This window comes from Oncorhynchus kisutch, linkage group LG5 (assembly GCF_002021735.2).
Source record: "Oncorhynchus kisutch isolate 150728-3 linkage group LG5, Okis_V2, whole genome shotgun sequence".
NCBI classification, from domain to species: Eukaryota; Metazoa; Chordata; class Actinopteri; order Salmoniformes; family Salmonidae; genus Oncorhynchus; species Oncorhynchus kisutch.
This window is the reverse complement of record NC_034178.2, coordinates 54,431,495-54,445,531: the sequence shown is the minus strand read 5'-3', so window position 1 is coordinate 54,445,531 and position 14,037 is coordinate 54,431,495. Positions and strand designations below refer to the sequence as shown.

Sequence of the window (14,037 nt, the reverse complement as noted above, 5' to 3'; positions counted from 1 at the left end):
CTACCACAGCATTCTGCAGCGATATGCCATCTCATCTGGTTTTGCTCTAAATGGGACTACCATTTATTTTTCAACAGGACAATGACCCAACACACCTCCAGGCTGTGTAAGGGCTATTTTACCAAGAAGGAGAGTGATGGAGTTCTGCATCAGATGACCTTGCCTCCACAATCCCCCTACCTAGACCAAATTGAGATAGGATGGGATGAGTCAGACCGCAGAATGAAGGAAAAGTAGCCAACAAGTGCTCAGCATATGTGAGAACTCCTTCAAGACTGTTGGAAAAGTGTTCCATGTGAAGCTGGAGGAGAGAATGCCAAGGGTCTGCAAAACTGTCATCAAGGCAAAGGGTGGCTATTTCTAGAATCTCAAATATAAAATATTTTTTGATTTGTTTAACACATTTTTGATTACTACATGATTACTACATGATACATGATTACTACATGATGTGTTATTTCATAGTTTTGATGTCTTCACTATTATTCTACAATGTAGAATTTTATAAAAATAAAGAAAAACCCTTGAATGTGTAGGTGTTCTAAAACTTTTGACCGGTAGTGTAGATTCGGGATTCCTAAAATAAAATTTTAGGCAACACTGTAGACCAGGGATGGGCAACTCCAGTTCTCTGGGGCCTGGATGGTGTAACACTTTTACCCCAGTCCCAGCTAACACATGTGACTCCAATAATCAGCTAATCATAATCTTCAGTTTAGAATTAGCTTAATTAATTCATTGTGTTGACTTGGGATGGGAGAAAAGTGTGACACTTTTCCGGACCTGTGGACTGGAGTTGCCCACCCCTGCTTTAGGCGATAACTCTGGCCTTGACTTCCACGTCCATGGACGTTGGTTTTTGGTCCAGTCCGGTCCAAATCTGAACCAATCATAGATGTCTATGTTTCGTTCAGATGTTGTCCGGTCTGGACCAGCCTTGATTTGGCCCAAACATAGATGTCTATAAATTACGTATTTCAACTCTCATTCAGAACTGAAAATGAACCTGATTTCAAAGTCTGGAAAATACGTATTTTCACCTTTCATTCAGAACCTAAATTGAAACTAATTTCAACGTCTGGATAAAATCCGTATTTTAGATGTCTTTTAAACGCCAATTTGCCTACTGTGACTATTCTTGTAGGGGCTGCACACGGGCCTAGCACCTACCACATCGTCCTATAGCAAACCATATTCACACCTTAGCGTCACATTCAGTCCTCCAGCTTTCTTTACCTTCTTGTCGCTCCACAAAACCTCGTTGTCTGATTGTGAACTCTCACCCCGGTGGTCGGGAAATGTCAAAGAGAGGCCCGTGCTGCAGCAGGGGGGGCGTAAATAAAATATAAACAACAGTTTATTGCTTTATTTTCAGATAATTTATTTTCCTTTCTTATTTAACAAGTGTCATATACAATACTAGCATCAGAAACCGACGCGTATCTGACCAGCTCTGACAACAATTTGCAGTCTTGATCATTCTCGTCTCGCATAACAATCCTTGCCAAACATGTGAGTAGCAACCGCTGCTGTATGTTTCCTTTAGTAAACCTGTTATCTGCGATATGGCTTTCTCCCATGTGTCCCCTCCCATTTTCACAGATAGGCTTAACAATGTTGGTGTGCATACAAAAAAGCTGTCTGTGTTCCTCTACAGTTATACCTGCTCGGCTGCTGCGCTGCACATTTATAAACGCTGCGTTTGTATGGCGACGTCGATTCATTGTTTTTTATTTTATTTTTTTAGAGTTCCCCATGCCTTGCGTTGTCTTAGTGTTTAGCTGGCGAAAGGAAATCATTATTAAGGGACCTAGGAATCGCTATCTATAGTATCTCTTTTGAAAAATAATTACATTTTCATCCCGTTTAATAACTCAGGATATCACATCGGGATCACATAGTCAGTATGGTGATATAGGCTGCTTAGCTATATGAAATTAGAAACACCACAAATGATTACAGTAGTAATATTTTGTATTCATTTTGTATAGGCTAACCCTAACAAATATCCCGTGTATGAATGATCAAAGCATTATTATAGGCTATTTGTCTCTTATTATGGGCAGGTAAGACATACTGACAGCTGGTGTGTCTATTTACAGTGCAGTTTGATTGGGGGAATTGCACACAAACATGTTAGTCTGTTTGTCTCAATAGTCCGTTATTGAAGTTATAACATGGTAGGCCTAATAAACATGGTAATGCAGCAAATGCAACACAAATGCATGCTGACCATCACTTAAAATAAATAATGTATCATAGTAGTGGAATACTCATATCTGGGCCAGCTGACATGCTGTTATTTATGTCTGGGCCCAAGGGTGGCACCAGACTACACTAAACACCTTGGATTCATCACCCACACTTCTAAGGTTGTATCTTGGATTTTTTTTTGTTTTAATTTATCCCTGTTATACTAGTGATGAGTTAGGCCTAGTCTACTTCATACTCAGAGTTTGGTTGCTAATTTAGTTGTTTTACTCAACAACAACAAAAAACACCGGGGGTAGAAACAATAAATTGTAAACCCGGGTCCGTATTCATAAAGTAGGAGTGCTGATCTAGGATCATTTTTGCCTTTTAGATCATTATTGACTGGAGGTTTACCTGATCCTCGATCAGCGCTCCTACTCTGAGACACTTTATGAGTACAGGCCCTTTAGTAAACCTTTCAATTTTTTCTCAAAATGTTCTCTTGCAGGAGGGAGAAAATAATGCTCCTGTTGCTGATGTCCATCCAACCTATGAGCTCTCTCTCCACCATGACACCCAGCAGAGGACTTTGGGATTGATGCTGGGATCACTCCCACTGATGGCCTGGACTGGGTAGGAATACTGTGTGTGTGTGTGTGTGTTTAATAGACAGTGATCATTAGACAGACAGACAAATGTCCCTTTTCAACACCATTATACCAGAAACCCTAGACCCACTCCAATTTGCATACCACCCAAACAGATCCACAGATTATGAAATCTCTATTGCACTCCACACGGCCCTTTCCCACCTGGACAAAAGGAACACCTATGTGAGAATGCTATTCATTGACTACAGCTCAGCGTTCAACACCATAGTGCCCTCAAAGCTCATCACTAAACTAACGATCCTGGGACTAAACACCTCCCTCTGCAACTGGATCCTGGACATCCTGACGGGCCGCCCCCAGGTGGTGAGGGTAGGTAGCAACACATCTGCCACGCTGATCCTCAACACTGGAGCCCCTCAGGGGTGCGTGCTCAGACTCCTCCTGTTCTCCCTGTTCACCCACGACTGCATGGCCAGGCACGACTCCAAAACCATCATTAAGTTTGCAGACGACACAACACTGATCGCCGACAATGACGAGACAGCCTATAGGGAGGAAGTCAGAGACCTGGCCGGGTGGTGCCAGAATAACAACCTATCCCTCAACGTAACCAAGACTAAGGAGATTATTGTGGACTAGAGGAAAAGGAGGACCGAGCACGCCCCCATTCTCATCGACGGGGCTGTAGTGGAGCAGGTTGAGAGCTTCAAGTTCCTTGGTGTCCACATCACCAACAAACTAGGATGGTCCAAACATACCAAGACAGTCGTAAAGAGGGCACGACAAAGCCTATTCCCCCTTAGGAAACAAAAAATATTTAGCAATGGTCCTGAGATCCTCAAAGGGTTCTACAGCTGCAACATTGAGAGCACTGGTTGCATCACTGCCTGGTACAGCAATTGCTCGGCCTCCAACCACAAGGCACTACAGAGGGTAGTGCGTACAGCCCAGTACATCACTGGGGCTAAGCTGCCTGCCATCCAGGACCTCTACACCAAGCGGTGTCAGAGGAAGGCCCTAAAAATTGTCAAAGACCCCAGCCACCCCAGTCATAGACTGTTCTCTCTACTACCGCATGGCAAGCGGTACCGGAGTGCGAAGTCTAGGACAAAAAGGCTTCTCAACAGTTTTTACCCCCAAGCCATAAGACTCCTGAACAGGTAATCAAATGGCTACCCAGACTATTTGCATTGTGTGCCCCCCACCCCTCAACCCCTCTTTTACGCTGCTGCTACTCTCTGTTTATCATATATGCATAATCACTTTTAACTATAAATTCATGTACATACTACCTCAGTTGGTCCAACCAACCAGTGCTCCCGCACATTGGCTAACCTGGCTATCTGCATTGTGTCCCGCCACCCACCACCCGCCAACCCCTCTTTTACGCTACTGCTACTCTCTGTTCATCATATATGCATAGTCACTTTAACCATATCTACATGTACATACTACCTCAAATCAGCCCGACTAACCGGTGTCTGTATGTAGCCTCGCTATTTTTATAGCCTCGCTACTGTATATAGCCTTGCTACTGTTATTTTTTACTATTGTTTTTTATTTCTTTACTTACCTATTTTTCACCTAATACCTTTTTTGCACTATTGGTTAGAGCCTGTAAGTAAGCATTTCACTGTAAGGTCTACGGCGCACGTGACAAATAAACTTTGATTTGATTTTCCTTGTATCAAAATGTTCTAATGAAATCGTTCATAGGTCTTTGGTCCCACTCTACAGTGTGTGTGTGTTCATGGGATAACATCTATCTTGTATTTTTTACTGTACTGTAGGTTTCAGCTGTCCTGCTGAGTAATGGGGAGCTGCTGGAGCTGTCTATACAGAGACCCCATACAAGACAACCATCTCACTAAATTCAAGGTTCCTTTCTAAACCCTCATATATTGGCTGCCCTAGTGTGTGGTTTTGATTTGATTTGATCAGATACCTAGTCTATGGTCTTTTATTGTTATGATGAGCTGTTCTTTGCTGTTGTGCTTTTGTCCTATACACCTGGCTATTATGGCTCGGATATAACAGTGGATAGTCAGCTATCCAGCTATCAATTGATGCCTAATATCTATAAAAATATATATATACAGTGGGGAGAACAAGTATTTGATAACCTGCAAAATCGGCAGTGTTTCCTACTTACAAAGCATGTAGAGGTCTGTAATTTTTTACCATAGGTACACTTCAACTGTGAGAGACGGAATCTAAAACAAAAATCCAGAAAATCACATTATATGATTTTTAAGTAATTAATTAGCATTTTATTGCATGACATAAGTATTTCATCACCTACCAACCAGTAAGAATTCCAGCTCTCACAGACCTGTTAGTTTTTCTTTAAGAAGCCCTCCTGTTCTCCACTCATTACCTGTATTAACTGCATCTGTTTGAACTCGTTACCTGTATAAAAGACACCTGTCCACACACTCAATCAAACAGACTCCAACCTCTCCACAATGGCCAAGACCAGAGAGCTGTGTAAGGGCATCAGGGATAAAATTGTAGACCTGCACAAAGCTGGGATGGGCTACAGGACAATAGGCAAGCAGCTTGGTGAGAAGGCAACAACTGTTGGCGCAATTATTAGAAAATGGAAGAAGTTCAAGATGACGGTCAATCACCCTCGGTCTGGGGCTCCATGCAAGATCTCACCTCGTGGGGCATCAATGATCATGAGGAAGGTGAGGGATCAGCCCAGAACTACACGGCAGGACCTGGTCAATGACCTGAAGAGAGCTGGGACCACAGTCTCAAAGAAAACCATTATTAACACACTACGCGGTCATGGATTAAAATCCTGCAGTGCACGCAAGGTCCCCCTGCTCAAGTCAGCGCATGTCCAGGCCCGTCTGAAGTTTGCCAATGACCATCTGGATGATCCAGAGGAGGAATGGGAGAAGGTCATGTGGTCTGATGAGACAAAAATAGAGCTTTTTGGTCTAAACTCCACTCGCCGTGTTTGGAGGAAGAAGAAGGATGAGTACAACCCCAAGAACACCATCCCAACCGTGAAGCATGGAGGTGGAAACATAATTCTTTGGGGATGCTTTTCTGCAAAGGGGACAGGACGACTGCACCGTATTGAGGGGAGGATGGATGGGGACATGTATCGCGAGATCTTGGCCAACAACCTCCTTCCCTCAGTAAGAGCATTGAAGATGGGTCGTGTCTGGGTCTTCCAGCATGACAATGACCCGAAACACACAGCCAGGGCAACTAAGGAGTGGCTCCGTAAGAAGCATCTCAAGGTCCTGGAGTGGCCTAGCCAGTCTCCAGTCCTGAACCCAATAGAACATCTTTGGAGGGAGCTGAAAGTCCGTATTGCCCAGCAACAGCCCCGAAACCTGAAGGATCTGGAGAAGGTCTGTATGGAGGAGTGGGCCAAAATCCCTGCTGCAATGTGTGCAAACCTGGTCAAGAACTACAGGAAACGTATATGATCTCTGTAATTGCAAACAAAGGTTTCTGTACCAAATATTAAGTTCTGCTTTTCTGATGTGTCAAATACCTATGTCATGCAATAAAATTCAAATTAATTACTTAAAAATCATACAATGTGATTTTCTGGATTTTTGTTTTAGATTCCGCCTCTCACAGTTGAAGTGTACCGATGATAAAAATTACAGACCTCTACATGCTTTGTAAGTAGGAAAACCTGCAAAATCGGCAGTGTATCAAATACTTGTTCTCCCCATTGTATATCTTGTCAAATACTGGATAGGTGCAGTGAAATATACTGTACTATGCCCTGTTTACCTTTTGTTTACATATAGTGACTGCATTATAGACAATGTACTTCCAAATACAATAATCGGTCTTAATTTAGACACAGATTCATGCTCTGCATCTATGTCAGTGGTCACCAACCTTTTCTGAGTCGAGATCACTTTCACAGTCAAAAAGCAAGCCGAGATCTAACGCTCAGATTTTTTTTAAAGAAGGAAAGATTACTTAAAAAATGTAACATTAACCTAATAGAAACAGTTCTGTAGGAATGACGTTTGTGCACTAGGCCTCATACATTATCACAGCATATTCAATATATACTGTATATGCCTGCCCTGCCAATATTGTTTTTCTCAGACCATATTACATTTGAAAACTTGAGCTTTATAACAAAATAGATCAGTTGGTGTAGCACTTGCGAGGCACAGCTGAGCATTAATTGAAATAATTTACAAAAAGTTTGCTTTTTTATTTGACTGGACTGATGGTACCTGCATCTGATGGACATGGTGCTTTCAAGACAACTGGGAACTCTGGGGGGAAAAAATGAGGTCAAATCATGACGTCAGGGATCTTTAAGTCGGAACGTTGGAGCTCTAGAAAGATGCCAGTTTCCGACTTGGAATTCGCAGTTGGATGACTGTTCAAAACTTTTTTACATAGTCGGATCTCTTTTTTTCCCCAAAGTTCCCAGTTGTCTTGAATGCATTGATGTCGGAAGTCAGAGATTTCCGAGTTCCCAGTTATTTTGAACATGGCTTTAGTCTCAGCGGAGGAAGGGAAGGAGAGCGCAGCAGAGGGTCTGCCTTTCACTGTCCATGCTCTTTCCTTCCTTTCCTGGGGCAGCAGGTAGCCTAGTGGCTAGAGCATTGGGCCAGTAACCGAAAGGTTGCTGGTTTGAATCCCCGAGCTGACAAGGTAAAAATCTGTTCTGCCCCTTCCGGAGGAATTACATTTATTTATTTAATTTAACTAGATAAGTCAGTTATGAACACATTTGTATTTACAATGACGGCCACTGTTCCCTGGTGGGCCGTCATTGTAAATAAGAAATAGTTCTTAACCGAATTGCCTAGTTAAATAAAAAATAAAAAGTTAATTCCTCCAGTGATACTGACCAGAGAGAGTGGACACCATCTTCCACCTGATGGCGAAACTCGAGTCGCACCGCATCTGCCTCAGGCACAAATTCATGTTGTTCCTATGACCAGAGAAAGTGAAACATTCCTTCATATTAAAATAGAAACAATGTCTGCTAATAATAATAAAAACACAGGGCTATCTATGCACTTGGCTTATCATTTATTGCAGTGCAAATGGAAGTAGAGAGAACTGCGTTTTATGTTTTGTTATAGTGTTGAATAAAAACAGTGTTGACAGTGCTGAATAAAAACTTAGACATGAACTCACTCATTAAAACAGTAGCTCTTTGCTGTATTCTTTGACAGTCTCTCACTGGTCATGGTTTTAGAAGTAATTAAATGTCACGTAGGCTATTACCAAAATTTGCTGTCTTTTCACACAAATGAATTGGTTCAAAAGGGGAACACTTTGCCTTCCTGATGCGCAGGGCTTCTGAATCAAGCGCACCTACAGTGGCTTGCGAAAGTATTCACCCCTTGGCATTTTTCCTATTTTGTTGCCTTACAACTGGAATTAAAATTGATAGATTTTTGGGGGGTTTGTATCATTTAATTTACACAACATGCCTACCACTTTGAAGATACAAAATATTTTTTATTGTTAAACAAACAAGAAATTAGACAAAAAAACAAAACTTTAGCGTGCTTAACTATTCACCCCTATTACAGCTGCAAGTCTCTTGGGGTATGTCTCTATAAGCTTGGCACATCTAGCCACTGGGATTGTTGCCCATTCTTCAAGGCAAAACTGTTCCAGCTCCTTCAAGTTGGATGGGTTCCGTTGGTGTACAGCAATCTTTAAGTCATACCACAGATTCTCAGTTGAATTGAGGTCTGGGCTTTGACTAGGCCATTCCAAGACATTTAAATGTTTCCCCTTAATCCACTTGCGTGTTGCATTAGCAGTATGCTTAGGGTCATTGTCCTGCTGGAAGGTGAACCTCCGTCCAAGTCTCAAATCTCTGGAAGACTGAAACAGGTTTCCCAAAGAATTTCCCTGTATTTAGTGCCATCCATCATTCCTTCAATTCTGACCAGTTTCCCAGTCCCTGCCAATGAAAAACTTCCCCACATCATGATGCTGCCACCAACATGCTTCACTGTGGGGATGGTGCACTCGGGGTGGTAAGAGGTGTTGGGTTTGCGCTAGACATAGCGTTTTCTTTGATGGCCAAAAAGCTCAATTTCATCTGACCAGAGTAGCTTCTTCCATATGTTTGGGGAGTTTCCCACATGCCTTTTGGCGAACACCAAACGTGTTTGCTTATTCTTTTCTTTCAGCAATGGCTTTTTGTAAAGCCACTCTTCCATAAAGCCCAGCTCTGTGTAGTTTACGGCTTAAAGTGGTCCTATGAACAGATACTCCAATCTCCGCAGTGGAGCTTTGCAGCTCTTTCAGGGTTATCTTTGGTCTCTTTGTTGCCTCTCTGATGAATGCCATCCTTGCCTGGTCTGTGAGTTTTGGTGGGCAGCCCTGTCTTGGCAGGTTTATTGTGGTGCCATATTCTTTCCATTTTTTAATAATGGATTTAATGGTGCTCCGTGGGATATTCAAAGTTTCTGACATTTTTTATAACCCAACCCTGATCTGTTTGGAGAGCTCCTTGGTCTTCATGGTGCCGCTTGCTTGGTGGTGCCCCTTGCTTAGGGGTGTTGCAGACTCTGGGACTTTTCCGAATAGGTGTGTATATATACTGAGATCATTTGACAGATCATGTGACACTTAGATTGCACACAGTTGGACTTTATTTAACTAATTATGTGACTTCTGAAGGTAATTGGTTGCACCAGATCTTATTTAGGGGCTTCATAGCAAAGGGCGTGAATATATATGCACATACCACTTTTCAGTTCTTTATTTTGTAGAATAAAATAAATAATAATTGATTTCACTTCATCAATTTGGACTATTTTGTGTGTCTCCATTTAAATTACAGGTTGTAATGCAACAAAATAGGAAAACGCCAAGCGTGATGAATACTTTTGCAAGACACTGTACCGCCAACAGCGCAACACCAAAAACAGGAGAGCAAACCTTTATGCATTCTTGTTGGCTTTTCTACAGAAATGTTTGGTGATCGACTAGGAATGCCTTGAAGATCGACCGGTTGGTGACCACTGATCTATGTCGTGCTTATGGAGACTATATGTATGCTATATAAATCCTTTATAAATTGTAGCTTGTTTGAAGTGGGACCACAAACGGGTACCTTACTTATTGGTATTTTCCCATGGCAGGTGACCAATGTGGATGATGAGGGGAATGAGTTGGGTTCTGGGAACATGGAGCTCACCCAGACCGAGCTCATCCTACACACACGCAAGAGGGACGCCATCCGGTGGCCCTACCTATGTCTGCGGCGCTATGGCTACGACTCCAACCTCTTCTCATTCGAGAGTGGCCGGCGCTGTCAGACTGGACAGGGTGAGTCTGAACCAACTGGCCTAGCAAATAGTTCATAGGTATTACAAAATGTTGCCCTATGAGATGTGTGTACATACAGTGCTGAATAAGGGCAACGTTTCTGTTCTACTTTGTATGAAAATGAACCACAATTGGAATGAGAATTTATTTTTGGTCAGGAATCTTTTCTTTCAAACAGCTTTAGATTAGTTTAAGATAACATATATATATATATACACACACACACACACACACACACACACACACACACACACAGTTGACGTCAGACGTTTACATACACTTAGGTTGGAGTCATTAACTCGTTTTCAACCACACCACAAATTTCTTGTTAACAAACTATAGTTTTGGCAAGTCGGTTAGGACATCTAATTTGTGCCTGACACAAGTCATTTTTCCAACAATTGTTTACAGACATTATTTCACTGTATGACAATTCCAGTGGGTCAGAAGTTTACATACACTAAGTTGACTGTGCATTTAAACAGCTTGGAAAATTCCAGAAAATTATGTCATGGCTTTAGAAGCTTCTGATAGGCTAATTGGCATTATTTGAGTCAATTGGAGGAAACCGGTACAAAAGTATATATATCCACAGTAAAAACGAGTCCTATGTCGACAACCTGAAAGGCCGCTCAGAAAGGAAGAAGCCACTGCTCCAGAACCACCATAAAAAAGCCAGACTACGGTTTGCAACTGCACATGGGGACAAGCATACTTCCAAAGTTGTGGCAAAATGGCTTAAGGAAAACAAAGTCAAAGTATTGCAGTGGCCATCACAAAGCCCTGACCTCAATTCTATAGAAAATGTGTGAGCAGAACTGAAAAAGCATGTGAAAGGAAGGAGGCCTACAAACCTGACTCAGTTACACCAGCTCTGTCAGGAGGAATTGGCCAAAATTCACCCAACTTATTGTGGGAAGCTTGTGGAAGGCTACCTGAAATGTTTGACCCAAGTTGAACAATTTAAAGGCAATGCTACCAAATACTAATTGAGTGTATGTAAACTTCTGACCCACTGGGAATGTGATGAAAGAAATAAAAGCTGAAATAAATCATTATCTCTACTATTATTCTGACTTCTCACATTCTTAAAATAAAGTGGTGATCCTAACTGACTTAAGACAGGGAATTAATGGATGACAGGATGAAATGTCAGGAATTGTGAAAAACTTAGTTTAAATGTAGTTGGCTAAGGTGTATGTAAACATCTGACTTCAACTGTATGTGTGTTTTCTCTTGTGGTTGTGCAGGGATCTTTGCGTTTAAATGTTCTCGTGCGGAGGAGATTTTCAACCTCCTCCAGGAGCTGATGCAGTGCAACAGTATCAATGTGGTGGAGGAGCCTATGATCATGACCGGCAGTGGACGCGCACGAGAGATAGACATGCCTCGAACACCACAGACACCCAACAGTAAGCACAAACAATTTAAAATGTAATTTCACAGTAATATAGGACAGATGTGGAGCAATAGCTGAGAATATGTGTTTGAAAAGAGTTGGGCGAAAAGCAGAGTAATAATTCTAGATATCAGGGATCTGGTGTCGAAAGAAAATCAAATAACATTTAATTTGTCACATGTCCCAAATACAAAGCCTTAACCGTGATTTTTTTTGCTTAAATCCAAAATCTAATTATATTTGTCACATTGCACCAAATACAACAGGTGTAGACTTTAACGTGAAATGCTTATGAGCCCTTCCTAACAATCCAGAGTTTAAAAATATAGTAAACACAACAAATAAAATATACAAGAATGGAACTATATACACATTTTTGTTCCTTATTTTATCTTACCTTTATTTAACTAGGCAAGTCAGTTAAGAACAAATTCTCATCTTCAATGACGGCTTAGGAACAGTGGGTTAACTGCCTGTTCAGAGGCAAAATGACAGATTTGTACCTTGTCAGCTCGGGGATTTGAACTTGCAACCATCCGGTTACTAGTCCAACACTCTAACCCAGTGGTTCTTAATCTGGGTTCGATCGAACCCCAGGTGTTCGGTGAGTCAGTCTCAGGGATTCGGCGGAGGTCATGACACACATCCGACTCATATGATTCGTGATGACACGCCCCGCTTGGCTATCATTGGCTGCAGGTGATCACGCTACATCGCTTGGCCTATCTGTGCTGCAGGGAATTTGGTGCGCTCAGTAGTCGACTTGTGACTGTCGTGATGGTACATCTTGTGATTTCTTTCTTAATATTTTAATCCCTTCATACTTACTATGTCTAGCAAAAAAAAGAAAGTAGTCGCACGAATATGTACAATATGGATTCACATGTATAACGGAACGTGATGGGAGTAAGCGTCCTAACTGCATGATTTGCAATGCCAAGTTGAGCAATTCTAGTCTAGCACCGGCAAAACTAAGAGAACACTTCCTTAAGCTGCATGTAGTTGGAAAATACAAGAACACAACGCTCGCTGAATTCAAGGTGAAGAGAGCCAGATTCGATGAAAAGGCTACTCTGCCTGTTCTCGGCTTTGTACCCATCAACAAACCGATCCTCACAGCATCGTACGAAGTTGTTTACCTGAGGGCAAACCACACACACCATTGGTGAAACACACATAAAACCAGTTGTGTTAAAGATGGCGAATATCATGCTGGGAAAAGAGGCTGAAATGAAGTTATCCCAAATTCCTCTTTCAAATGACACCATCAGTGACAGAATAGAGGACATGAGCAAAGACATCTTGGCTCAAGTAGTTGCTTGATTTCAAGCCCGGCAAATTTCAGCCTTCAACTCGACGAGACCACAATCTAAGCCAGCGCACAAATACAGCAGGCTATGTGAAAGACGACGTGATAAAGGAAGATTTTTTAAATTTTGTAAGCCTCTTACAACAACAACTAAGGCAGCCGATGTGAAGAAACTTGTGGAGGACTTCTCCAAAAACAACAATCTTTCGTGGGATATGGTTTCTGCAGTTTGTTCGGACGGAGCTCCAGTCATGCTGGGAAGAAAGTCTGGTTTTGGTGTGCTAGTGAAAGCCGATGCACCACACATCATTGTTACGCATTGTATTCTGCACAGGCATGCGTTGGCAACAAAAACCTTGCCTCCAAAACTGGCAGAAGTATTAAAAATTGTAGTGGAATGCGTGAACTGTGCGCCAACTAGTGCTCTGAGGCACCGCATCTTCAGTGAACTGTGTAAAGAAATGGGCTCTGAATTCGAGGTACTTCTGTACCATTCTAACGTTCGGTGGTTATCCCGGGGACAGGTGCTGAGTCGTGTTTTTGCCGTGTGTGTGGAATTAGCCCTGTTTTTGCAAGAGCACCAACATTGTCATGCAGATTGCTTCAAAAATTCTGAGGTCATTCTCATTTTAGCGTACATGGCTGATATCTTCGCAGCTCTCAATCATCTCAATCAAAAGATGCAGGGCGGTGGAGTCAACATCATCGAAGCGGAGGAAAACCTGTAGGCTTTTCAAAAAAAGCTACCGTTATGGAAACGACGAACACAGAACGATAACTTCGCAAACTTTCCCCTGCTGGACGACTGTGTAAGTAAGATCGAAGATGTATCTGGAATCGGAGACATTTCTGTACCCGCGGAACTGAAGCAAGCAATTGCCACGCACTTAGATGAACTTGCAAAGTCTCCCGACGGATACTTCCCTACAAGAGAGTCATATCCAGCATGGGTGAGACAGCCGTTCACGTTTAGTGTTGAGACAGATGTCAATGATGAATACCTCGATGAAATCATTGAAATTCAGCAGAGCCAGGTTCAACAGCAACTCTTCAGAACAACAACGCTTTCAACGTTTTGGTGTCAACAAATGGTAACGTACCCTGTTATTGCTAAGAAAGCTCTGGAGATTTTCATACCTTTTGTTACAACATATCTTTGCGAGCAATCCTTTGAGGACGCTGAACATAAAAACGAAGAAAAGGAACAGACTTTGTTGCGAAAA

General features: G+C 42.1%; 1 protein-coding gene across 1 annotated transcript in view; it reads left to right on the top strand.

Moving 5' to 3' along the window:
* Positions 1-1,275: 1,275 nt before the first annotated feature.
* LOC109891260 (fibroblast growth factor receptor substrate 2-like) overlaps positions 1,276-14,037 on the top strand; it is a 39,160-nt gene continuing 26,398 nt past the window's right edge. The window contains exons 1-5 of the mRNA XM_020483665.2: positions 1,276-1,512; positions 2,702-2,826; positions 4,595-4,682; positions 9,920-10,106; positions 11,357-11,518. Coding sequence (XP_020339254.1) covers positions 4,617-4,682; positions 9,920-10,106; positions 11,357-11,518 — 415 coding nt within the window. The 5' untranslated portion in view covers positions 1,276-1,512; positions 2,702-2,826; positions 4,595-4,616. The remainder of the gene's footprint in view (positions 1,513-2,701; positions 2,827-4,594; positions 4,683-9,919; positions 10,107-11,356; positions 11,519-14,037) is intronic.